General features: G+C 43.4%; 2 protein-coding genes across 2 annotated transcripts in view; one reads left to right on the forward strand and one right to left on the reverse strand.

Moving 5' to 3' along the window:
• AVEN (apoptosis, caspase activation inhibitor) overlaps positions 1-10,968 on the forward strand; it is a gene marked incomplete at its 5' end in the record, with an annotated part of 120,464 nt that extends 109,496 nt beyond the window's left edge. Inside the window, 4 exons of the mRNA XM_014532942.1 lie at positions 2,357-2,427; positions 6,534-6,629; positions 9,364-9,727; positions 10,522-10,968. Coding sequence (XP_014388428.1) covers positions 2,357-2,427; positions 6,534-6,629; positions 9,364-9,727; positions 10,522-10,637 — 647 coding nt within the window. The remainder of the gene's footprint in view (positions 1-2,356; positions 2,428-6,533; positions 6,630-9,363; positions 9,728-10,521) is intronic.
• Positions 10,969-11,050: 82 nt separating this feature from the next.
• RYR3 (ryanodine receptor 3) overlaps positions 11,051-27,601 on the reverse strand; it is a 380,950-nt gene continuing 364,399 nt past the window's right edge. The window contains exons 95-104 of the mRNA XM_014532943.1: positions 23,967-24,009; positions 23,408-23,535; positions 22,937-22,997; positions 22,480-22,626; positions 18,708-18,842; positions 17,047-17,203; positions 15,587-15,651; positions 15,124-15,224; positions 12,996-13,047; positions 11,051-12,092 (exon numbers count right to left, since the gene is read on the reverse strand). Coding sequence (XP_014388429.1) covers positions 11,997-12,092; positions 12,996-13,047; positions 15,124-15,224; positions 15,587-15,651; positions 17,047-17,203; positions 18,708-18,842; positions 22,480-22,626; positions 22,937-22,997; positions 23,408-23,535; positions 23,967-24,009 — 985 coding nt within the window. The 3' untranslated portion in view covers positions 11,051-11,996. The remainder of the gene's footprint in view (positions 12,093-12,995; positions 13,048-15,123; positions 15,225-15,586; positions 15,652-17,046; positions 17,204-18,707; positions 18,843-22,479; positions 22,627-22,936; positions 22,998-23,407; positions 23,536-23,966; positions 24,010-27,601) is intronic.

Genomic DNA, 27,601 nt, shown 5'->3' on the forward strand with positions numbered 1-27,601 from the left:
CCTCCCTTCCTTCCTTCCTTCCTTCCTTCCTTCCTTCCTTCCTTCCTTTTCTTTCTTTCCACGTATCTGTTCAAATTTCCCAGCAGCATTTATTGAATTGACTATCTTTACTCCATTGTATGTTCTTGCCTCCTTTGTCATATAGTAATTTGCCAAATAGTGTGGGTTTATTTCTGGGCTCTCTCTTTTGTTCCATTGTCTATTTTTATGCCATCCCCATGCTGTTTTCATTATTATAGCCTTGTAGTATAGTTTGATATCAAGTAGCCAGATTGATTTTTAATTTATCCATATATATATTAGCTATTCTTTTTTGTAACTTGTTAGCTTTTAGCTACTTTTTAAAAAAATATATTTTTAAATTGATTTCAGAGAGGATGGGAGAGGGAGAGAGAGATAGAAACATAAATGATGAGAGAGAATCATTGATCGGCTGCCTCCTGCATGCCCCCTACTGGGGATCAAGCCCGAAACCCAGGCATGTTCTCTTGACTGGTACCGAACCCGGGACCCCCTCAGTCTGCAGGTCGATGTTCTTTCCACTGAGCCAAACCAGCTAGGGCATCATATTTCTTATTCTCACCCCCTTTCTTGTTTTTCTGTTAGTTGGTTTTATTCTGATTGATTTGCAAAAGCTCTTTGTTATATAAGATATGTCAACTCTTTGCCCATGTGTGGTACAAATGTTTATTACCAGTGAATATGATTTGTACGACTGTTACATTTTAGGATTTATTGAGGTTTTGTGGCTTTTTTATAGTAGTTTTAAAAAATTAATGTTGCACAGATATATATAAAGTACACACGTATATGCCGAAACCGGTTTGGCTCAGTGGATAGAGCGTCAGCCTGCGGACTGAGAGGTCCCGGGTTCGATTCCGGTCAAGGGCATGTACCTGGGTTGTGGGCACATTCCCGGTGGAGGATGTGCAAGAGGCAGCTGATCTATGTTTCTCTCTCATCGATGTTTCTAACTCTCTCTATCTCTCTCCCTTCCTCTCTGTGAAAAATCAATAAAATATATTAAAAAAAAATAAAGTACACACGTATAATCACAATATATAACATGCACATATGCAAATACATCCATATACAAGATTGTATTAATTATATTAATAAGATATATTTATATCATAATTTTTGATGGATCAAATTGATTTTCCAATGACTAAGAGCAGTGATTTTACCCTTTTTCATGATAATGAGTGTTGTCCTTGATCCTTTTTGCCTTGAATTTGATCTTGTCAAATGTTAATGTTGTGATCCACATGTTTTGGGATTGGTGGGTTGGTATAGGTTTTATCTTTAAATTTTTCTTTGTCTCGTTAATTTTGAGTTCTTCATTTCTTTCTCCCTCTTCCCACTTTTGATGTAGAAATAAAGAACAAATAATATGGTTAAATCACCTGAGAGGTATCAGAGGAGGAGGAAGTGAGCTGGACCTGAGTTCTTGAAGTATAAATAGAATATAAATGGGTAGAAATGTGTGGGTCTCCAGACAAGAGGGATGTATTAAAAAATAAATGAGGATAGAATGGATTATGAAGTATGTTTGGAATGTGAAAAGGAAGACTTTGGAGCAGAAAGTCTGAAGAAATAGGAAGTGGCTTAATGAGGCAGGACCATATTGGAGGATTCTGAAAGCTAGGCAGAGAAATAATTCTTCATTTATAAATCAGCTGTTTTTAATGCAAATAATAGGATAAGTACACATACAAAATAAGCTCACTGTACAGGATCATCTTTCATGCCCTTATGTTGATCTTACATGTTCATTTTCCTTTATTCTGAGAGTTCACTGTACCATGATTCATATTAACTAATCTAAGACACATTTTTTGAGTTTCGTCTTACATTTGACATTCTAAGCAGGCGATTTTTGGCATGATGATAGAGGTTCATAACCTCACCTCAGAGAGAGATTTTAAGTTTCATATTGTGGATCAGGCTAGACTTCTTTCCTTCAGTCCTATTTTTCTCCTTCCTTTTCTGCTGTGCCCACCCCCCAAATCATAAATATTAGTTTCCTTGCTTGCCTTAAGCAGATGAAATATGCTAAATATGGGTCGATGGCCTGAACTGTTTTGTTGTCTCTGAAGGAACATGTAGATGGTGGCTTACTGAGAGCTGAATGGAGCAGTAAGTGCAGGTTCTAACAATATTTCACGTGCGCACCATGCACAGGTCACCGTGCAATGACGTGGAAGCCAGAGCCTTCCGTTGTGCCACTGAGATCAGGATGGTTGGCTCTTCAGAAGTGGAGATGTTTAATACATCCCTCCTGCCAGGGGAGTTTAGAGAACTGAGTGTTTTTCTTGGGCTTTTCCATAAAGTTGTGTGTTTTTTATATTTCTAGGGGACTCCTTCTCACAGTTCCGGTTTGCTGAGGAGAAAGACTGGGATGGTGAAGCTTCATGTCCAAAGCAGGTAAGATGGTTTGTGTTGAATGTGGTGGGCTGGCTCTTTTCAAGACCGGAAACTAACACCTCTGTTAGTGTTGAGCTAGAGTCTTTAAGTAGGAAAAACTTTAGTAATTCATGTACAGTTTAGTCTCAGTTACCTCAGTTGCTCAGAAAAATTTCAGGGAGCTTACATTTTGCAGGTCCTTGGAGCTAGAGTTCACCTTTATACTTGCCCATCTGTGTGGCTTGTTCACAGACTAGGCTGAAAAGGAGAAAGCTGAGAGTCATGATTTTTAGCGGACTACTTTGCCATTTGGGCTTTCTTCTTTTCCATTTATGAAAATTCCTCTGAGGGTTGAAAATTAATTCCCCCCCACATTGTTTTTGGTGTTGAGAAAAATCTTTTACTTTATAGCTTTAAATAACTCTTCTTCCAGAATTAGGTGAATAAAGCTATAAAATAAAAACAGATATCATGTATGTCTTTCAGCAAATCCATAAAGCCCAAATATTTTATTTGCTTTGTGTTCAAGCTATGTTTTCTTTCTTAGGAATTTGGTTATTTTTTCATGCACGATTTCACTGATTTTTTCATATGAAAGATAACAGATATTTTCACGCCTTTAAAATGCACAGAGGATTGTTGGTGGCTTGTCATGTACTCTGATTAGACCCCCAGTGATTAGAAAGTCTGTCCACAGCCTCAGACAGGTGGCTGAGCAGCAGACCCAAAGCCCAGAGGTAAGGCACCCCCCTCCCCATTCTGCTACCAGCTCAGCACACACACTGTAGGCCACTCATTTTATGTCTGGGCTGCTGTTGTATTTAGTTTGGGATGGACATTGTCTTATACAAATTGAGGAGATGGAAGTTACTGTAAAAGTACTGCCTGTCACTTTGCAAAGAGTATGTATTATACAAAAAGTTGGGAATTAAAAATATTTGTATTTGTTTCAGCCTTGTTGGGCATATACCTGAGAAACAGTTTAGAGTTCTAGGACAAGTTGAAATCACAAACTAAGGTCATTGACGAATATGGTGAAAACCAAACAACTCACGTTTCGACTCCTTTTGTGTGTTTTTTAAAAATTGATTTTGAGAGAGAGAAAAAGGAGGGAAGGAGGAAGGGAGGGAGGTGGAGAGAGAGATGCGAGAGAGAAACATGGATCGGTTGCTTCCTGCATGTGTCCTGACTGGGGATTGAAGTCACAACCTAGGGACTAGTATGTGCCCTGACCAGGAATCGACCTTGTGGTGCATGGGACGATGCTCCAACCAACTGAGCCAACATGTTAGGTCCCCAGAGGACATCCTTACAGGAGAGGGACCCAGCGCCCTCCCGCTGACTTGCCTTCGTTTCTTTGTGGCTCAGGGGCAGGCTGACAGAGACTGTAGCCTGGCAGCAGGGTCGGTGCTTAGCTGTGCTGGCTCCGTCACTATAGGGAGTGTCCTCTTAGGTCCATGAGTGGGATTTTCATGTCTTTCCTATGGACAGTGCGGGGCATGTGTGGAGGGAAAGGGCGGGAGGAGAACTTCTTCGGGTGAAAATATAGATGCTTTTTAAAATCACTTTTTTTCCTATTCTGTCTTTTATTTTTGTTGACATAATGACTTGTTTTTTCAGCAGAGCTTCCCTGAGCGAGTGTTGAGTGCTGGCTGGGCCAGAGGCAGTGGTTCCTGAGCCTGGCTTCTAGAGGTGTAGGCCCCCAGGTCCACCCTCCCGACTCTGGTTCTGAGCGAGGCTGAGAATGTGTGTCTGGAAAGCTTCCCAGACTGGGGTCCCTGAGTCCCACACGAATGTGGCCAGTGCTTCAGCTCCTGAGGAATGTGGGCTGGGCTGAGGAAAGGCTATGGTGACTGCTCTCGGAAAGAAAGAAGAAGAGCAGAACTAAAGGAAAGCAATTTTGGACTTTTTTTAAAAGCTGCAAAGTGGAGTTTCTAGCAGGTTCTTTTCTCACCAAGTACTGTACCTTTACACAGACTCAGAGACTTGAAGCATAATGAGGTTCCTGGACAGAGAGGAGCTGAAGAATTAGATTCTCACTCCCCAGACAGACTTCTGTGCACACTGAGGGCAGAGGGCGGGGGTGGGGGTGGTTGTCTGAGTCGGGCTGCTCCCCTCTGCCAGCGAGGATTGTGCAGGAGAGAAGACACCAGGGTGTCCCATTGCAGACCAGGCTGTGACTCCAGCTGCGAGTGACCATCAGAGTTGGCCAAGTGGGTATGGGACTGCGCTCTCCAGGCAAAAAGACCTGTGAATTATTTTAAACCTAATTCATGGTTATTATTCCAATTAACCTATTTTAAAGTTCATGCTTTACACAATTTATTTCATCCCACTTTATATCTAAGGCTGTCAGCTTTAGCCCTTTGTGGGGGAAAGTGTTACAGTGCCATTTGATGGCAGGCTCCTGGCTCCGGGACTCCTGCAAGGAGACGAGGAGCAATCACCATGGTGGCTTGCAGTGTCTTGACGGCATCATGGAGGTGGGACAGTGTCAGCTGGGCCTCGGGTGATGGTGGGAATTAGAAATGTGGGGGAAGGAGACATTCCATTAGCAAACACAGCCAAATGCCCAACATTGAGTGCAGCTCACAAGCACAGCGGGCCGTCCCCGTATCTCTGTGAGGTCGGCTCACAGCTCCTCACTGTTTATGATGCACCTCACAGTCATGTTGCACACGATGCAAATGAGGGCAGAGGAAGTTTGGATACTTTTAGCCAGACCCCAGCACGTCTCAGTAGTTCTCCAGAGAGCTGAGAGCACAGGTCGCGGAGGGCAAGTTCTCGCTCTGCAGGCTGAATGAAGGGGGTGCACCTGCGTGACTTTGCAGACCCCTTGGCTGTGGGGAGGGTGAGATTTCCAGGTTGTGATTTGCTGACTGACCCAGGTGTTAAGCATTCAGGATCACATCTTACTAGTGGGTTGAGAGAGTTTCTCCAAACTGGAAAACACGAGCTTGGCCATGCTGGGTGTGTCAGAGCAGGTGGGTGCTGAGTTCAGGGCTGAGGAAGGGCTGACACCTACTGAGTTTCTCATTTTCTCATCAGGGCTTCCTTATCTCCGTCCTGTTCCCGAAATACTTTTTTTTAGATGTAAATGTAAGTTCCTTTTTCCCAGGACTAGGGCCACAATTGGTGCCGCCAGCTTTGCTTCCCTAAGAGCCAGCCATTCTCGGAAAATATCAGCAGGGTGTTGAAAAGCCACCTTGTTTCTTTTGATCCGTGTGCCGTGGTGGGGATTAGGGTTAGAGTGGGTCTGGGTTTCATTTCGGGGCCCTTCTTGAGCACAGCAGGAATGACAGACTGTCTCCATCATAAACTCCTCTGCCCGAGACATTCCTGCTGTGTGGGATCGGTGAGACTGGATAGAGCAGCACTGGATTTTCTCTAACTTGGAGTCAGTGATGATAGAATAAGACGTCGTTCCAGCTGGGCCTGTGCTGTCCTTGGTAGAGGAGGTGGTCAGTGATGTTTGCCTCTAATGTGAGGTCACTGTAACCACCTTCTAGTTTGTCCTTCTCTTGGCTGCCAGGGCTCCGAGAGCAGCTGCTATACTATTGGTAAGCCAGGTGACAATCTGAAATGCTTGTACAAATGCCTCAGTTTTGGAGGTCACTGTATGGGTATGAATGGGAAGGGAGTCAAAGGGAGCTTTTAGTGTTGGCCATACACAGCGTGCTGCCGGCTAGAGGGTGAGTTTCCATCCTCTGCTTTCCTGTTAGCAGGTACCTCATGGGCTCCTTCAGCCTTCGGCCGTGCCTCTCAACCCATCTCACTGCCTAGACAGCTCTTCCCCCTCTCCTGAGGGTCAGCACCTGCATTTGAAGGTCCACTCAGATTCCACAGAATGCTTATTTTTCTGTTGGCCAGTAAGTCCAAGAGTGTCCAGTTTCCAGGTTATCGTGTGTTCCTGACGGTGGGGTGCGCACTTTCCGCTGCTGCTCGGGCGGCACGAGCTGTGGCTCAGGAAGGTGGTGTTTGGTTCTGCTCATCTTAATGCGGAGATAATAGACATAACCATATCAAGTGTGTCTTCTGCTCTTTCATTTCTAGAAGGTCACATGTAATCATCACCAGGAATACATATGTATATGTGTGATCTATGTATCTTTCTTATTTATTTATAGAATTCAGCATTTTATGTGGACTGTGAGTCATTGGTTCAAGCCCTTCAAGAACTGCCTCTCTCTCTCCGACTCAATGTTGCTGCTGAATTGATCCAGGTAAAAACCCTGATGGCATCTTCGAGCTGGTGTGGGTTAGGGCAGGAGAAGAAAGAATGAAAAATAACCCCTGGATGTCTCAGGCTCAGCTCTTCCTTTCATGAAGCTGAGGGTTTTGTATCAGGTAGCACTTTGTAAAGTTTTAAGGGAGAATGAGTTAATTTTTTTAAGTTTTTTGTTTGTTTGTTTACATTTTAAAGAATCAGATGTAATAGAGTTGAATGAAATGTAAAAGTATAAAGTCTGGCTGGCACAATATTTATGTTGGGTACTAAGGATGCAGTGGTTGAGCAGACAGACATGGTTCCTGCCCTTGTGGGGCTTAATCTATTGGGAAAGGTGGGTATTAAACAGATTATCACACAAATGTACAAATTGTGATAACTGCTAAGAAGGGTTAGCACAGTGTGCTGTGGGATTATATAACAGGGAACCTGATCTACTCTGCTGTGACTAGGAATGGATTTTCTGAGGAAGGGACAGATAAGCTGAGACCCAGAGTAGAAGGCCATTTGAGTTGGAATTTAGAGAAGGATCTGCATTAACAGCACTGCTTCTGCTGACACTAGCAAGAGCATGCTGGCTGTGGATGGCAAGGGGGCTACAGGAGTGGGGTGGGGGTGTTTATTGGTTAATCCGTACTTACAAGAGCAGAGGAAACGAGGGGAGGCAAGTTAGGAGGCTGTCGCATGGGTCCAGGCGAATAATGCTGTAGCTTGGAAAGGGTGATGATGGTAGAGGTGGCACGGAATTGGAGTTTTCTAAGAGTTACTTCAAAAGAAAAATTAAGAGGACATGGGGAGAATTATCCTAGGTTTTTTCCAGCTTGTGCAACACTGCTAGGTGGGACCAGGAGGTGAGGTTGTGATATTAGGGGTTTGTGCCTCTGAGATTTCAAAGTGAAAATAGAAGTCAAATAGAGAAATTTATAGTCTAGAATTAAGGGCTGGAAATAGAAATTGGGGAGGTATCCCTGTAAGGTGGTGATTGAAAGGAAAAGCCCAAGTACTGTATATAAGGAGCTTCAGAATTTAATTGTGGCTCGTTTGACTTTTTTAAAAAGTGAAATTTTGGGCAGTCCCATCCTCCTCGTTTGACTTTTTTAAAAAGTGAAATTTTGGGCAGTACTAATGTTAAATAGAATCTCAGCAGCCAAAATGATTAATTTGGCTCTTCAGTTGAATGTAATGCTGTTTCTATTGCACTTACTAGTCCCACATTTAGGGCAGCAAGTACAATTCAGGGCTGGAGGAGAGGTAGGGGCAAAGAAGTAGAGGGGATTTCACTAGCCTCTGATGGGAGTCACTGTTTTTTAGGAATGTGGGGTGCATTTGGGGTTGTGATTGGGAGAGGCTGGGTGTCCCGGTGTTCAGGGTTCTGATATGTTTAGTTTGGTCCCGATGAGGAATGGTTAACGGAACACACAGGGAACCACTGAGATGAAGGGACTCAGAAGAGAAACAGGAAGTGTTGTGAGCATTTGAAAGTGAAGGATGTGTTGGTGGTAGGCCTTAGACTAAAGGTAAATAATAACTGCAGTAACTTGGAAAACCAGGCTACCTTGTTTTAACCCCCCGCCCCGCTTTCTGTGCCACGATGCACAGCAGTTATTCTCAACTGTGTTTCTACATCGGAAACCCCCAGGGAGGGAATAAACAAAACCAATTCCAGATGCCCAATTCCAGACACCCGGAAACAAAACCCCTGGACTGGAGTAGAGGACCACACCCCGGCTTCGTCCTGCACACTGACAATATGAACATTTACGTTTGTGCGTGTAGTCATCCTGTCGTAGAAGCCTGAAGAGTTGTTAGCAAATTGGATCTGCTCAGGGTGCTTACGTGTCCAAATAGGAGATGGTGCTGCCAATAGTGGCTGACCTTCATTCTGAACCTATCCACTCCTATGCCCTGCTGGTCACACAGGCCTCCTGCAGGACAGTGTTCTCAGCCTAGCTCTGCATTGCAACCACCTGGATATTTTTACCTTTTATTAAATTATAACAGAGACAGAAAAGTGCATGCAAAGGTGGTAGTTACCATGGACTTGGCATCCAAATCAAGAATCAGAATGTTGCCGGCGCTGCTGAAGCCACTGTTTCCCCACTGCTCTGAGCCAGTTTCCCTAAAACCACTGTCCTGACTGCTAATATTAAAGATCAGTTTTGCCTGCTTTTGACTTTTTACAAATGTAATCAAATAGTATGTTTTTCTTTCATGTCTGGCATTTTTTTACTCAATACAGAGTCAGTCTTTATTTTCTTCTCAGTGAATTTACCTCTTCACCTTTAATTAGTGCTTTCAAGTACATTGAACAGATCTGATTTGCTAGTTACTTCTTGGTCCTTTTACAGAGTTTAAATTTAACTCTCATCACAGACTCAGTGTACCTTCAGTAGCCCTGTGGTACTATCATTTTTCAGTCCTGATATCGAAGACATGGCCCTTTTGATTTCAACTCCGACTCAGCACAGAGCTGAGTGGTGGTGGGGGGGTGGGGGTGCAGGCCTGTTATGTTTCAGTGAGGTCGCCCGCATGCATTTACCCCATGTCAGAAAGGAGGGTACTGTGACGGGCCCCCACCAGAGACCCTCTGTGAACTTCCTGTCTGAATTGTTTCTTGTTCCGATTCTAAGGCAGTTTGATGGCTTCCTTAGCTTCTGTTTCTGCTTGAGCAAATGGTACAGAACTCACATTTTCAACTCAGTTATTATGTTATTATGCTTCTCTTTCAGACTGCCCTTCCTTTAGAGCTTCCTCAGGTGAAACCAAAGAGAAACGATGAAGGCAAGGGACTAGGCATGCAGTTAAGAGGGCCCCTGGGGCCTGGAGGAAAGGGGTCCGTGTCTGAGCTGAAATCAGCACCTGCTGGCTGCCCCGGGTCCCTGGGTAAAGCTAGCCCAAGACCAGGCCCCTCAGAGGGCTCCCAGAATCCCGCTTCCCCACTGCAGTCAGCAGCGGACCATCTGGAAGAAGAATTGGATCTGCTGCTTAATTTAGATGCGCCTGCAAAAGCTGGAGCGAACATCTTACCAGACCAGATGCCCCAGGACCTAGAATCTGAGAAAGATGGGGCAGTGGAGGCCCAAGAAGAAAAAGGTACGGTTTTCATTTTCTTCCCTCTCCATCTTCTTGGTTCTGTGCTTTTATGAGAACAGCCTCACCCGTGTCACATCCGCACACATCTCCATTGGTGCCTGACATCAATCTGGCGTCGTCCACTGACAACTATTTCTGTGCTCACATCTCCGCTTCCCCAGAGCTGACCTTTCTGACAACATTCCTCTCACTAGATATGCGGCTCCCAGAGCTGCTACCTGCCTGATCTCAGTGTTAAATCTGAGGCTGCGAATTGAACGTGAGCTATAAACTGGCCTTGAGATATTTGTAGCCCTCAGCTGTGCGGCAGCGGACCTTTTAATCAACTGTCTGAATAGCCCAGTTAACCAGCTCTTCCTTCGTTTTACTGTTTTGATCTTGTTTTTTACAAGAGAACAACACTTTCTTGTTTGTGTGTGTTCCGTGAGGCAGTGGCCCATCTGATGCGGAGAGGCCCAAGGCAAGGCCCCAGCATATCCTGTGTTCAAGAGCCTTAATACTTTCCAGGATTGCTACAATAGCACACAGAAAACGGAGCATTGGTCTTTTTAATAAACTAGTGAACTGTGAAATTCAACTTGAGAATAAATAGAGGGGCACATTTCTACTCTATTAATTTGTTTAGATATTATTGTATCTTCTTAGGGAGTAGGGACAACAATAGAATGTTTCCCCTTGCTGTAAGCAAAGTAATAATTGTGGCTGAATTATATCATGGAACAGCGCCCAGGGAAGCTGTCACCCTCCGTTTTGGGACTAACGTGAAGTTGTTAACATTGCCTTTATTTCCCTAGTTCCTGCAAAACCATCCGTGGCGGAAGAAAAGACGGTGGAACCTGAGCAACCAAGCACATCCAAAAATGTTACCGAGGAAGAGCTTGAAGACTGGTTGGACAGTATGATTTCCTAACAAAAAAAGAGAAAGAAACAGAAAAAGAGAAAGAAAAAAGTGCCCGACACCAGTTTGGGTTGCCCTGTAAGGCCGGGCCCATGGCTGTCCGTGAGAGCCTGCCCCGCGCCAGTGTGTTCCATCAGCTCACACAGTGCACACCTACCTCTGTGTCTGACAACAGCCACAATAATACATTTACGAGGCTCGGGGCATTTTTCTCTGACTTAGTCATCTCAGACTCAGGAAGGGCGGAGACGTGGCGCTTGTTTCCAGCACAGCAAAGTGCTGCTGCTGAAGAGAGCAAGCAACAGGGTATGTGTTTGGCCAAATAAACCAGTGCTGGTCTGTGGAGTGTTTTTCCTTTTTGTGAAGGGGTTAGGCTGTTTGTCTCATGTCCCTTTCCCAGCAGCCACAGTGTGGTTGTAGAATCATCCAGAGGTGGTGCATTACAAGAGGCCGAACCACGGGTTGGCACGTATCACTTTATTGCAGTGGGCACTTCATTTTACTTAAGATTCACCTAAACATAGCGGCACCACTACTTACGAGGGACCATAAAGCATTACTCAATTTGGCATAAGATTGAGATTTTTCTGAGTTTTCAGTACAGTACTTTTCTTCTAATAACAGCAATCGACAAGCTGTTACTGAGAAAAAAAATTATATGCATAACCTTCAAGTGCAGTTTCTTAAAGTAAGACAGAAGATCAACACAATTATTTAATGGGACTGTCCATCTGGAACATAAACATAAAAAACTTGCATAGCTATATCTAAAGAGGTTTTAAGGCACTTAATCGATATTTCATTGTCGACAAAGTGTTTTTCCGGTTTCTATTTCTTTAACTGGTTAAAGCTTTTCAAGCTGATTCTGGGTACATTCACTAGTAAGTACCATGGGAAAAATTAGACTTCAGTTAAAATGATTTTTTGTAGTTCAGACCATGAGTCACTCGTGGATATTGTCATGTGGCATTCAAGTGTTCAAAATTTCATGTATTATGCATCCAAGACTTCATACTTCTAGTCCCTTTCTCAATGCTGCCATCCTGACAAACACGTTACATTAGATCTGAAAATCTTGAAGGCATTCAACTAGAGTCCTTGATTTAACATTTTGAAAGGTTATCTCCCACAGGGTTTGTCCATTAGGCACAAAGAGTCCAATCAATTCCAAAATATCACAGAGATTTTTTTTTTTGGTGGCTTCTTTTTGGGGTTGTTTTTACACAGATTTTTTAACAAACAATTTCTTGTTGTAAGGGAGGCATTTAGAAAATGTCACCTTTCAAAAATGTTGCATATGAAGTGTACAAGAGGATGTTAATTTCACTTTAAGTTGACAGTCCAGACTCGAGGAGTTTCTTTCATTCAGGCTTATCCAAGCTGATCCTCATATTGTTTCCGAAAGCAGTCACCAGCTGGGAAGAAATCCCAACACCTTTCTTGGTACATCTTCCAGACATACGATTCCTGAAATAATCGGGGGGAAAAGGTACTTCTTTTTAAACCACAGTAAGCTAAAGCTCGAAAACTCTGTTTTTGCTCTATTTCTCTCCCTTTAGGAATATTGATGTGGATTTATATGAGGCTCAACTGGCGCATTCATTCTTGTTGTATTCACAGCCCATTTTGACAGCAAGAGGTTTCTTCCCACTTCCTCCTCCCGAACACAGAAACCAACTCAGTGATTGACATAAAAATACTTAAAAGATTAGCAGTAGGCTGATTCCATGTAATTTGTAATTGGTAGAAGAACGTACGATGGGGACCATGGAGGGCTGGCTTAGGTAGATTAAAGCCATCTCCGGAAACCAGCTGCCCTCTCGTAAATGTTCGAGCTGTGAAGAATTCCTACAAACTCAGTGATGTTTGAAAACTTGATAACCTGCCTCTTCTGCCTGTGTTCTCTGTCTTTACATGTCATAATCATAAAATCCCTTTGACACCTTCATTCATACTCTCACACCCACCCCTCCCCCTCCCCCACTCAAGATTATCTTTCTATGCCGTCCTCACAGCATTTGCCTCTGCTCCCCCTGTTCTTTGTGCTCACCACCCACTCAGCTCCTCATTGTCTTTTGCTCTGTAATGCTCTCAACCTCCAGCTCCTTAACTCTGAAGGGTGTGGAAAATGTCAGTATCTGTTGGAAGGATAACCAGGACTCTTTTGGAATAGAATGGAATTGCTTTAGAATTCTGGCTTCTTAAGTCACAAAGGATGGTGGAGTGATGCAGAAAGCAGTGGGGAACGGCATGGAGGCCGATGGGATCACCTGTCTCCTCCAAATAGCCTGTGCTCAGCCGATTCTTGACACTTAGGCAAAGGAAGTGCTGCTGTGGGGGTGTGATGCTTAATTAGACTTTTCCCCTCACCTGACCCGTGTGCTCTGTTTCATCTTTGTTAATCAAATACATCAGGAAGAACCTGGAACAAGGAAAAAAGGTTTAATAAATGAGGAAAAGACAATATTAGATACTTCCGTTAGGAAGCCTAGTTTCATTTACTTAATTAAAGGAACCAGAGGAGGGGTTCAAATATGCTTTTTAGTATCATGCTGTCCACTAGGCCTTTCCGAATTGGGCAAATGTGGCATAGACACAAACCATCATTTTCTGATGATCATGTTAAAATTAGCCTTTTCATGAGAAGAGATCCCTTTTTACCATCCCCAGAGCTTAAGCTAAGATCCCTTGTGAGGAAGCATTTTCGCTACCAGCTACCATTTTATTGTTTAAAAATATCCTAATCCAAACAATGAAATGGTATCCCAAACTCTTCCTGCATAATTTTCAGTACACCTATTCATCGTGACATAAAAATGTAGAATTAAAATTATATGGTGTCTCAAGGATACGGGATTTTTGGAAAGTACTTAAGTTGCCCCGATTCTTTCAGAAATACAGTTTTGTTTTTGTTATAGACAACAGCAATGCCAAGGTGGTTTCACTTGCTCAACTGTGAGTGTCTGAGGTTTGAGTCTGTTTGTCTGGAACACACAAGCATCCCGGGAGGCCGGGCGCTCAGCTCGCATTACACGGCCTCAGAGACAGCTGCCAGAGGAGCCGGTCTCGTGCCCTTCAGGAAAAGGACTGAGCTCTCGGTGAGAAAGAGAAAGTAGAAATAACTCTCTTCGGAGGGGGCGGGGGAGGGGGAGGAGAGCTGAGCCCAGATTTTGAGTTCTCTCAGGGTCCCCTGAGTTTATAGCTTCAGATTGTGGCCCACAGTAGAGGCTGTAAACATATATTAGTTTCCTTCTTTTTCGTTTATCACACGAAGAAACAAGGCATGGCCAGTATCTGACCTTGTTGGAGACTTAGGCACATTTATTTGAGAAAGCACCATTTGGGGGTGTGTGTGGAATTTAAACATGAATAAGATGGGTTCTTTCCCTTCAAGCTCTCTGCTAGAGAGGCAAAGAGAGAGAAATAGACTATTCTAATATAGAAGGCTAGCGAAAGACGTAGAAGGGGTCCCAACCCAGCTACCATAATGCTCTTCCTCTCTTCTCTATTCATCGGTCCTGACATGTGGCCGTGTGCTCACCTTTCATAGAAGGACATCCACTGGACCCCCTTCAATAAGATGCAAACTCTCTTAATGAGAACACACAAGGATGACTACCCAGACTTGAGGGAAGGTATGCCAAAGTTAATGTTTAAAAATTTGTGTTTTTGTCTTAAGAAATTCTTAAACTGTTGTCTCTTTGACAATAACATCTTTCCCAAAGGCTATGCCTGTTCCATCTTAAAGAAAGTTGAGGATTTCCTAAATACAATGTGGACTCAGGGGAAGGGGTAGGCCAGGGAGCCAAGCCCAGCAGTGTTTTTTTGTTTGTTTTTTTTCTTACAAATGATCACTTAGAGAATCTGAATTATCAGGAAATCTGTATTCTCTATAAATTCTGTAAGTTCTAAGTTTCACAGGCAGTTCACAGAACATAATAGGCTCTGAATCACTTGTTCTGGAGTGAATGCTTTACCTCATGTGTTGGGATAGAGCAGTGTGAAAACGTCCCCAAACCTCATGGAGCCCAAGTGTCACCAGGAGAGGAGGACACGGTGAGGACTGAAAACTCACTACAGAATCCAGCACCATGTGGACCCGTGGCCACCTTGACAAGAGCAAATGTGAGGGGTGGTGGGAGAGGAAGAAGCAGGGCAATGGCTGTAAGTAAAAATGCAGCCACAGACTTTTGTCTTTGTCTAGGATTTTAAAAGGTTGTATTGGGATAGGAAAATTCCAGCAAAGGAAAAACATTGCTGGAGTTATGTGACCTTGAGATGGGTTGCGGGACTGACCTTCGCTCAGAGCAGGAACAGCCCACAACACATATCTATGAAACGTGGGAGGCAGGTTGCATGGGCCTTCTTGCCTAATTGCCACTATTTCTCAGAGAAACAGGAGGAAATGGCATCAGCAGAGACTGAACTAACTGACTGTTGGTGTTATTCTACCACTTCTCCCCCGCCCCTGTCACCCCTATCGACCAAGAGTACTCACAAGTAGTTGGCTAAGTTGTGCTCTTGTAATGTGTGTGTTTCAAAACCATGAGGGGTTGTGTCAAAGTAGTCATTGCCAATCCCACAGATGAAACATTTAGTCTAGAAAAATAACAGAGGCAGTAAAGGTATTAGTAGGCGTGACATTACAGGCAGGTGGAAAAAGGGCGATATCTGCTTGAATTGAGACACACTGAAAACTATTTCTCTCTCAAATGCTTCAGGCACTTAGTCATCCACTCCCTAGCGAGCTGGGGGTACTTGCTCCTGCCCCAAGCATGGGGCATGGTGAAGGCAGCAGGCGGAGGGGATGGGATAGTGTAGAACACAGAGGGTGGAGCACGAAATGCCCAGAGCTGGTAGGTAGGCACTGAGAAGAGGACAGGAATGGAAACAGGTTGCATTGGTAATTCTGCTGTGAGATACAGAGCTAGAGTTGGAATGAGTGCTTAGAAGAACATTACCTCCATATCTTCGCGTACTTGTTCCTGCTGGTCTCTCAACTCTCCAAAGGCATCAATAATAAGACCTGGGATTTTAAATATAAAGACAGATAAAGTGTTTTAAATAATCTATTCAGAGTAAGGAATGATAGAGGGAATGGCACAGGCCACTTTGTTTTGTAAAGTAAATCATCAAGCTTATTCAGAGAAAACATACTCAGAAAAAAACAGTGCTTGTTTTTAAATGCTGCATCCTGGTGAAACATTCTTCCTCTAACCCAGCCGTGGGCAAACTACAGCCCGCGGGCCGGATCCGGCCCGTTTGAAATGAATAAAACTAAAAAAAAAAAAGACCATACCCTTTTATGTAATGATGTTTACTTTGAATTTATATCAGTTCACACAAACACTCCATCCATGCTTTTGTTCCGGCCCTCCAGTCCAGTTTAAGAACCCATTGTGGCCCTCGAGTCAAAAAGTTTGCCCACCCCTGCAACCTCACCTTTCTGCAATATGTGCTAACTACTCTCTCCTCCTAGAAACACTTTCCTCTCCAACAGTCCACCCCCCCCCCCCCCCCCCAAAAAAAAATTAGCTCCCTTCCTTTTCTGTCTCCTCCGGAGCTCTCCGCCTTCTCCTAGCACCTGATGCAGAGTGCATTGCAGGGTTTCTCCTCAGTTTCTTTGCTTCTCTTGCTGGGAAATCTCTGCACCACCATCTTTGACCACCACGATGGGCCTAATTTCTGTTATTTTTGCTTTTGTTTCTATTTATTTAACATGTGTTATGTTATTTCATTCCTGACTTGTTCCTTGAAAGACCTATTACAGCTAGCTAACTACTTATTAGCCCCCAACGCCTGCACATCTTGCAGGCACCATAACGCACCATGACCCCAACTAAATTCATCCTATTCCTCTAATTCCTGACAAGCATTGGCTAAATATCAGTATCCCTTCCCCAAAAGAAGAGAAAACCTGTCACACTCTCATGGCTCCTCTCCCACCCCCAGGAGGCTGTGGGCCAAGGCTAGACCGGGACCTCTAGGAAGCAGGACAGCAGGTAATGGTCAGTTCAGAGTGGGGAGTGGCAGGGAGAGGCTTCTGTAAGGATTCTCAAGTTTCTTGTATAGGCAAACCTCGGAGATATTGTGGGTTTCGTTCCAGAGCACCGTGGTATAGTGAGCCTTAAAAAAGCGTGTCATAATCTTTTTTAACAGTAGAAGGCCTTGACTTCAATTTGTAAAGATAATGCAACATTTGTGAAACAAAATAAAAGGAGGTAAGCCTATATCAGTGCCTGGGTGGATCTTTGGCTTTCTATATGGGCAAGGCCTCATACATACCATGGTAGATGCTAAATAAATGTTGAATTTACAAATGAATGCACAAACCTCTATAAAACAATGAGGCTGTAGATGCAGGATAGTAAAGAGAATAAGATTAAGCCCTGTTCATACTTAACGTAACTGGCAAACATACCTTGGATGATGGCCAGCAAGATGACAATGACAAAGAAGAAAAAGGTGATGTCGAAGACAATGCGGTACATTTCATAAGGATCCCCAGCAGGGTCTTCAATCTCATCGCCAATGCCACCTCCAGCTCTCACTCCCACGTACATGTGGAATAGGTAACACTAGGCAAGAAAAATAATGTCAATTCAAGTACAAGTTGCAGAATTGTTTTTAGCAAGATGATCACATCATTCATTTAATTAGATCAACGTATGTCAGCCCTGAGCCAGGGGAAGGGTGCCCGTAAAACGATATCAGTATTCCTGCTGCTCACTGCTCTCCACTGCACCCTCCGGCCAGTTTGGTAAGAGTGCTGTGCATGTGGCCTTTAAATGACAATTTTTGCTCATATTTTAAAAAGTTTTGAGCTTTTTGATACAAGAGAATTCATTTAAGACAGGTATACCTTAAAAGACCTTTAAACCCCAATGAGTATGGCATATTCCAGATATGAGTTTTACCTCATCTAATTGTAAGGGTGCTGGGCTCCAGCCTCTGGAAAGAGGCCCCTTCTATTTCTCCTGCATTCCCCTTACATCTGGGAGGGGAGGGATTTCCATAGTATCTTAGAGAATAGACTTTCCTTCTCTCTGGGCTCCAGTTCACAGAGCAGGGCGCCCTTCATCTTGCCTCCTGCCCTTCCTCCTGCCTGGACGGGTTAGGTCCAGAGAAAAAGGCAGACTTACAACCAGTAAATGAAAACCAGGGGCAGCACAGAGATGGGTCACACTGGTGCTCTGGCAACTGTAGTGTTGCTGTCACATGAGGGTACCCCCGGCACCACCCTCAAAGAAAGCATAGGAGAGTTTATAGCCAAGAAGTCTGACCCATTTTCTAGAGAAATGACCACAGGCTGGGGCAGTTCACTGTCACTGCCCCTGCCTCACGTTCTTTCCTGGACATCTGGTCACCAGAGTTGCTACTGCAGCTGTGCTCGCTCACCCTGAACTGTGCCCTTCTTGCCCACAAGGGGCTCTCACTGGGAATGCCCACCTGATCCTACTGTTGTTAGGTTTTTTTCACACTATGGTGGTGAAAGAGCCCCTGCTGGCCCTGGCCGGTTTGGCTCAGTGGATAGAGCATCGGCCTGTGGACTGAAGGGTCCCGGGTTCAATTCCATCTAAGGGCACATGCATGGGTTGCAGGCTCGGTCCCCAGTAGGGGGCGTGCAGAAGGCAGCTGATCAATGATTCTGTCTTATCATTGATGTTTCTATCTATCCCTCTCCCTTCCTCTCTGAAATCAATAAAAATCAATAAAAATATTTTTTTAAAAAAAGAACCCGCACTGGCTTGGGAAAATAAATTGGGCACCAGATCCATGGGACTCTGCTCTCAGAGACAAAGAATCAAAAGCTTGCCTTCTATGGATTAGATACAAGTATTCAGAACTTCGCCACAAACAAATACAGGTGACCCATGACCTGCTCCTAGCTGAGCTGCTCTCCCACAAGCCTCAGGTGAGTGCTCAGGAAATTCTCCATCACTGCTGTCTCTCTGGGACACTTTCCCCTGGGAATGAGACATCTATATTCTGCTCTGTAACTCTATTGCTCGCAGTTCCCCAGACCACCCACAGCCCCTTCCCAACAAGACAGGTGACCAGGTGGCCTGCGTGGGCTCTCACCGTCATCATGTCGTCACACTTCATGTCGGGCTCGTCGTCGTCCTCACTCTTGTTGTAGAACTTGCGGAAGAAGTTGAAAGCCACCACGGTGTAGAGGTAAACCACCACGGCCAGGAGACCGACGGTCAGAACCAGCTGCGGGGGAGAAAGAAGGAAAGGAGGTGGGCCTTCTCCACCTTGAGATGTTCCTGGGCGAGGCCAATGAAACAGGAGGGTGAGGCTGAGCGGGGGACAGAGGAGATAGTAGATAGAAACAGGCTCTTGGGAGAGAAGAGTAATGACGGGGTGTTATGGACTAAATTGTCTCCCCCAATACATACGCTGAAGCCTTTACCGCCAATACCTCAGAATGTGACTGTGGAGGTAAGGCCTTTAAAGAGGTAATTACATTTATACAAGCCTGGCAGAGTGGCCCTCCTCCAAACTATCTGGTGTCCCTGTGGGAAGAAGAGATTAGGACATGGAGGCAGCAGATGGCTGCATGAACATAGGGGACGAGCAAGTGGAAGAGCAGTAAGAGGGCAGTCAGGTGAGAGCCCCAGAGGCCTCAGAGAAGGCCAAACCTACCACACCTTGACCTTGACTTCCCGCCTCCAAAACTGAGAGGACATGTCTGTTGGTTAAGCCCCCTATGCTGGAGCAGACTGATATCTGGGGCCTGTATAAACTAGGGATGTCAAGATCGGATAGTGAAGGTGCCAGGAGGAGGGTTACTTTGTTATGTTATAGCGAGAGCAGAAACCTGAAGCTTCATGATGCAGCTTCTGCGTTAAGCTGCCTCTGAAGAAACAAAAGGTTCTTTGGACTGGCAGGTGGTCCTACATTACACTGTTTCATAAATAACCATGGACTGGATAATTGTCACAGCCTTGAAGTTACTATATGAATTATTTATGATGGTTGAGTAAAGTGACATTTTTCATAACCAAGATATCTGCCAGGACCTCTGCAAGGGTCATAGGGCATGTTCATTTCCTGGTGTTGGGAGGTTCTACAAACAAGGAGCACACAGGACCTGCCCATCTGGCCTATATGAGGGACTAGGTGCTGAGCAGAACTCTTAGAATCAATAAGATAACGTCTCTGTCCTGAAGGAGCCATGTAATGGGTGGGTATGAGCACTAAGATAAGTAGCAGAAGAGACATCTACAGGGATTTCTTGAACAATGAATAATAAGCTACCTAACTCAGATAGCAGGCCTTACAGAACCAGCTGGTTTTAGAAAAACAGAAAGAGCCCGAGCTTTGCACGAAGGAAGAAAGAAGCTAGCTGTGCCACTTAGCAGCTGCGCGGTCTTGGGAGAGACACGGCCTCTCTGAGCCTCAATTCTCTTACCTGCCATGTGAGCATAACATCTACTTCCAGAGTAGTTGTGAGCCTGTCGCAGTACTGGCACATGGTACAAGCTGGGCACATTAAAACAAAAAATCTTGCCAGAGTATATTCAGCAAGGCCATATAAAAAATTCACTGTTTAAACTTTCCATTTAAGTTACAGTCTTAATGCCATTAAGCCAAATCAATAAAAACTGAAGTTTAATAATCTGAGTAATTCTAAAAGAACATACCGAACTGGCATTCGACAGGTCACACGGGGAAATACCACCTTTATAGGATCAAACTTCCCAAGATGCCCATGTTAAAATACATAATGCCTTCTCCCAGGAACCTATAAGTAAGCATTCAACTCTAAGCCAACTTCTCTGTCACAGGTTCTGTTATTACCTCCCCAAACTTTAGCTTCTTGTATGTGGCAGCAAATTTCTCTCTCTCAATTCTTTATTACCAACCCAAATAAGACATATTCACTGTTGTGTGTGACTACCAGAAGCTGAGAAGAAATACTGACTGATCTAATATACCCTAATTAATACCTGATGATCTAGCACTTTTCGTTTTAGAACAAAGGTCAACTTGATTTTTTTCTGCTTGGAATCTTTATTTTTAAGGTGTACAACCTGATGATTTAATATATTTATACATTGTAAAATAATGACCAAATCAAGGTAATTGATATATCCATCACCTCATACAGTTATTTCTCTGTGTGTGTGTGTGGTAAGAACACTAAGATCTACTCTCAGCAAATTTTAAATATATGATACAGTATTTTTAACTATAATCACCTTGCTTTACATTAGATGCCAAGAACTTATTCCTCTTATAAGTGGAAGTTCATACCCTTTGACCAACATCTCCCCATTTCCCTGACCCCCCAGCCCCTGGTAAACACTATTCTACTCTTTGGTTCTATGAGCTCAACTTTTTTAGATTCCACATATAAATGAGATCATACAGTACTTGTGTTTCTGTGTCTGGCTTATTTCATTTAGGATAATGTTCTCAAGGCCCATCCATGCTATTACAAATGGCAGCATTTCCTTTTTTTCATGGCTGAATAATATCTCATTGCATGCACGTATATACCACATTTTTTTAATGTTCTTCCATTGATGGACACTTAGGTTGTTTCCATATCTTGGTTATTCAGAATAATGCTGTAGTGAATGTGGGAGTATAGCTTTCTCTTCAAGATACTACTGATTTCATTTCCTTTGCATTATACCCAGAAGTGGTATTGCTGGATCACATGGCAGTTCTAGATTTAATTTTATAAGGAACCTCCAAACTGTTTTCCAAAATGGCTGCACCAGCTGGGCACAGTTTGACTTCCTTCTTCTCTCCTCCTACAAAAGTTTAGAGGTGTGAGGGGACAAGTCTCATTCACGGAATTGCACTTAATGCAGATGGAATGCTAAAGGGTCTGAGTTTGTTGGCAGAAGCAGTCATTAGAGGATTTTAATCAAGGGTTCATCCTGACAATATTGTCCAAGACAGACTGGATATTGATTGGAGACTGGATATGGCAATGGTGATATAGATACATGTCTTTTAACATTTACTGTACTATATCTGAACTTAGATATACTAATATATATTAACTCTCAGCTTTTTATACATAAACACACACATATATGTATAGCTATTTATGTATGTGTGTACATACATGTCTAAATCATTGGTTCTTAGTTGGACGCATATACCATAAGTACCTGGGGAGTTTTTAAATTACAATAACCACTTGCTAACCTCTAGTGAGTACATCAGATCCATGGAGGAAGGAGGAGGGATCTCCAAAGTGATGATATGTCAATCACCTCCTTCCCTCCCCCTCTTCCCTGCTTGACCTAAATGTTAGGGGTTTCTGAATTAAGGTCTTATACCTCTTAAATGATGGCTACAATTTTATTTTTAACTAGAGGCCCGGTGCACGAAATTCGTGCACTCGGCCTGGGGGTCCTTCAGCCCGGCCTGTGCCCTCTCACAGTCTGGGAGCCCTCGGGGAATGTCCAAGTGACGGCTCAGGCCCGTGGGCCTAAGCCATCAGTCGGACATCCTTAGCGTTGCCCCAGAGGCGGGAGAGGCTCCCGCCGCTGCCGCGCTCACCAGCTGTGAGCTCAGCTCAGGGATTCTGGCTGAGCGGCACTCCCCCTGTGGGAGTGCACTGACCACTAGGGGGAAGCTCCTGCGTTGAGCATCTGTCCCCTAGTGGTCAATGCGAATCATAGTGACAGGTCATTCCGCCATTTGGTCAATTTGCATATTAGCCTTTTATTATATAGGATTGGCTGCAATTTTATAAAATAATCACTAGAAAGGGGTATTATACACTGTACACGTACCTTTCTGTTATACACTAGTTGTACCACTTGTTTTGGTTAATCTTCCACATCTAGGTCTATTCTGTCCTGTGTTAGTATAAACCCAGTACCTGTTTGCCGTTGTGAGTTACAGACGATAGGATGGTCCTCAGTGTCTTGAAGCCCATGGCGATATCCAGCAGGTGAGCAGCGAAGAAGAAGTTGTTGTAGTGGCCCAGGATGGACATGGTTGTGTACCAGGCCAGGTAGAGAAAGGACTGTGAGGATACAAGAAATTTAGAGGCTTTTCTGGTATCCATGCCTCCTGACGCTCACTGAACCATTTTTTCTCATCTTTGGGGACAGAGTGAGGCTAGATGGTTTTTAGATGCCGAGGTGCTGTGAACCGGCCTAAGAATTGCCAAGTGGAACCCCATCTGTCTTACACGACTGCACAAGAGAGGCGTGTCCCAGCATCGTCAGGCCCTCAGTCTTTCTGCACATGCTCCCTAGCTTTTTCCTTGTGCAATCTAATGACATCCCTGAACCTGGGGCATAGAATCTTGTTTCTCCAGATGCCATACTTACGTTGTCAGTAAAAACAACTCCCAGCTTCCAGATATGGTACTTCATGTCAATGGAACTTAGCCTAAAGGGGAATAAAAAATTTAAAAACATGTAAATGTCAGGCTTTAGTGAAGTGTTTAATAAGGGGAAAATTAAGTTTTTTCTCTCTCAGGTTTAATAATCTAAATATGACTTTGAGCTTCTTTATCAGGTTGTATGTGTTCCCTGTGAGACTGAGAAAGGTAGAATCACCCATCCTGAAATTTCAATTAGTTTTTCTCTTTGAGTCAGCCATAAAGGCTGAGAGGTCCTTAAATGTTTTTAAAGCAGTGCTCTCCCAATAAGTTAGAATCCAGAGGAAACACCTAAGCCAGACTGGAGCCTGGGAGAACAAAGATCTGATTGAGATATTCCCTTTAGCACCTTGAAAGGGCTGGAGAAATCAAAGGGTCTACTTTAGCCAGACTGGATTGTAACGCCTAAGCTCTGTACCATGACACCAGCGAGGCCGCCTCTGCTTTGGTCTCTTCTACGGGGCTAAAGTCCAGGGCATTTTTGTCCAAACCCAGGAGTTCAGCAATGCGTTCCGCTCCGTAGAGATCACCATACTTGTTTATCACCTAGAGCAGAAAGGAGGACGGGGTGAGTTGGGCCACATGTTACCAGCCATGTTTTCTCTAGCCCAGTGTCCGCGGAGGTTTGCTGTACTCTGGGCTCTTCCAAGGGGTTCATAAAGACATGATTCAAAATGCAACAGGAAAATAAAGAGGAAAAATAACCTCCAAAGAAAACAGAAATGATAAAGGCAATCAAAAGAAAACTGCTTTTCGAGCTGCTAGTTTTTTGGAGGGGAGAAAAAACTAGTGTGCAGAAAACAATGACTGTTAAGCTGTTAAAGGCAGATAAGGAGAGGAATGAAGCCAAACACCCACATGTGTTCATATACACCCCTTCCGTGACTTACTCTTCTCTGTCATAAAAGTAACATCAATTTCACTCATGTTTGTCTATGGAGAACTTAAAGCCTACTCACCCCACTGACAAGGCATACCTTTCTCTTTACAAACTTGTCCCAGTAGTTATTAGGGAAAGATCTGAAAAAAAGAAAATGAAAAAGGGGGGTTCTTAACATCAAGGCCAAGCACATCAAGAGCCTTTGTAGTTTGCGTGTCTGGAGCTGTGATCCTGTGGTGTTTGTCCTGCTCACTGAAGGATTCAAAACCTGATTGAACTTCAGAGTCTCCACAGGACTGACTTATGGTTCCACTACTTTGAACCGACTTCTAAGCACTTGGAAAGCCACTCTGCATTTTCTACTTAAAATTATGGTTAAGAGCCAGGGATTGTGATGACAGGATTAGACAGAAGCAGATATATGTTTATTGATCCCAGTACTGAGTAGAAACAGAACCCTGTAGGAAACAGCTGTTTCTAACCTTCGTTCATTGAGCGCCTAGTTATGTCAGTAGCTGGGGTAGGTGCTGGGGATCAGTGGGGCAATGCATAGACAAGGTCCCTAACTACATAAAGTTTCCAGTCTGGGAATCATCTTTAGTTAATTTCTATAGCGTGTGGCTTAATCGGAATACTCTTCCATTCCCTTCTCCATTCCCATATAATCCTGTGGGGTCTGCTTTCCTTAGGGATTTAGATCTCTCTCTCTCTTTTGGAGGTGGTTCCCTAAAACATCCCATGCCTACCCCCCAGGGGGAACTTCTTTCTTCTGCCTGGTAGCTTCTGCTAGCTCCACTGCAAATAATTTTCTATTGTTCAAGTCTGGAAAGAACTGTCACTTTCAGGTATGTCAGCAAAACCATTTAAAATATTTTGCTCCTCTACAGAATGACTACTTCTTCCTGGGAGGGTTCCTTGTGAGGCTAGATTGCAGATAAGGAACTGCTGGCCCTTGCCACATACCTTCTTCCTTCTGCTCTCCTTTGAATCATTCTTGTTGGATGTGGAACACAGTCTCCTCTCCTAGCAATCACCCAAGTTGGTGGGGAGGTAGTGAGGGCCTCCCTCTCTGCATGGGCCTCTCAGAATAACCCCCAGCAAATGCCACCTCTCCCCCGAAGGTGATTGTTAAAAAAATTTTTTTATATATAGTTAAAGCGGCTTCTTTGTCTAAACATCCAAATGCCACCTAAAAGCAAGAACAAATGCTGGCTTTATAGAGTAAATTGCTAATAGGGGGACAGAAATAATTATGTTGACTTTCTTCTTTGTATATTTTTCTGCTACTTGATTTTTTGTATGTATTGCATTTTTAGAATCTAAAATAAAACAAACGAAAATCAAGCCACGCTTCCGCTGTCCACACTGATATCCCCTTTCTCTTAAATCCATTATAAAAATGGTCCATAACCTACAACTCAGCCTTGGCCACATTTTGTTGTAAGTGGAAAATTACACAAGTGGTGCAGGGCCACTGGCCAAAGGCTCTAGGCAAGACCCTTTTGCAGATGATCTTCCTTTGGTCTGAGTATTTTTTATCCCCTGACTAGGTATGTAAGCTCCTTGGAGATAGAAAACATTTTTACTTGGTAATATTTCTTAAAGAGTGAGATAGAGAAAAGAAACTTCAGAAGGGAAGTACATAAATAAATGTTACATCAATATAGGAATGGTCAAGAAAAATAATATAAGATGCTCAACCTCTAGAATTCACAGTGAGGTGCCACTGCTCACCTACCGGCTTAGCTAAACTGATGGCAAGTGCGGGTAAGGAGGCAGAGGAGCAGGAACTCTCTGACATCCGACAGTGCTGGTTGGCAGGTAAATTGGGACAGATATTTGCATATTCTTTTTTTTAGACATTTGCATATTCTATTCAGCAAAGTTGTCTTCTGGGTCTCTATTCTACAGGAACTCTTTTACTTGGGCATGAGTTATAAAAATGTTCATTGTAGCACTGTTTGTAATAGCCAGAAATGAAAACACTTGAAATACCCACTGCCAGGAAAATGGATAAATATCTGATAACATTCTCCTATCAGTGTTTTGAAACATTTGAGTTTTGCAAATGACAAAACTATGGGTACACACATCAGCATAGGTGAGTTCTCCTGCTATTTGACCCAGTGATCCCACTTCTAGGAATACATCCTAAGAAACCAGAAACACCAATCAGAAAGAATGTATGCACCCCTATGTTCATAGCAGCAAAATTTACAATAGCTAAGATCTGGAAACAGCCCAAGTGCCCATCAGTAGATGAGTGGATAGAAAAGCTGTGGTACATTTATTCCATGGAATACTATGCAGCAATAAAAAAGAAGGATCTCTTATCCTTTGAGATAGCATGGAGGGACCTGGAGAATATCATGCTAAGTGAAATAAGTCAGTCAGAGAAAGACAAGTATCACATGATCTCACTCATATGTGGGATCTAATTAACAAAATAAACTGATGAACAGAGAAGATCCAGAGACATGGAAGCATGGAATAGAGTGTGGAATCTCAGAGGGAAGGTGGGAGAAGGTGGGTGGGTGGGAGGTAATCAACCAAAGACCTTGCATGCATAACCCATGGACACAGACTGGTGAAAGCCGGGGGTGGGAGACCGGGGCGCGGGGATGGGCTGGAGGGAGTTAATGTGGGAAAAAAGGGGACATATGTAATACTTTGAACAACAAAGATTAAAAAAAAAGTGAGTTCTCAAACATGGCACTGAAGAAACGATTCAAATGACTAACATATGGTAGAATTTCATTTATATACAGTTCAAAAATAGTTACAATGCACCAATATCTAAGGACACACACCTAAGTGCTAAAACTATAAAGCAAGAAATGGTTATCACTAAAGTCAGGAGAGTAGTTAGCTGGGGGTTGAGGAGATAGGATAGAGAAGGATCATAACATCTGGAACCACAGAGCTTTCGGCAATGCTCCATTTTTTTAACCTTGGTAGTTCAATTTATTATTATACTTTAAAGTATACATATACATTTTATATCTTCTATATGTGTGTTTAACAAGATATAAATAATAAGATTACAGCTCTTCATGATATATAGTTAACTGAAAACAACAGGTTACAAAGTAATACACATACTGCAATGCCGTTATTGTGAAAAAAGTAAAGATTCGTTTATCAAAATTTTTTTTAAAATATCTATATGCATTTTCCTCCTTGTGGACACTTATGCCACTTCAAATAAGTTTTAGCAGCTATCCTTGTTGGGACATTTTAGTGTTCTTGCCTCACTATTCCCTTAGGATAAATGTCTTGAAACTGAACTGCCTTTTTACTGGTATTTTGGGGCCATCTCATCTTGTGCTACAGACACAAACATTACTGATAATTGCAGAAAGCTTACCAAAGAATTAAATTATTTCATAGTGCCCAATATTTCTTGCCTTAATGTTCAAGGATCCGAAATGGAGCTTGACTCTCTTCCTTATTTGAAGAGATTGGCAGGCATAGGCTTTTTGATTGAGGCAAAGGCACTCACCTTTCTCCTGTGAGAAAAGTCTTCCCTTTCTAGAAACTATCTACAAAGCTCAGTCACACCTTTGTAGAGCTGCCTCTCTCAGTATGCTGACCATCTTTGGGGAAGAAGCAATTTCCTTCTTCTAGGGGTCAGAGCTGTTGTTTCTAGATGTGCCTGTTTTATTTTATTTTTATTTTTTTATATTTTATTGATTTTTTACAGAGAGGAAGGGAGAGGGATAGAGAGCTAGA

Source organism: Myotis brandtii, unplaced genomic scaffold, assembly GCF_000412655.1.
Source record: "Myotis brandtii unplaced genomic scaffold, ASM41265v1 scaffold927, whole genome shotgun sequence".
Lineage (NCBI taxonomy): Eukaryota > Metazoa > Chordata > Mammalia > Chiroptera > Vespertilionidae > Myotis > Myotis brandtii.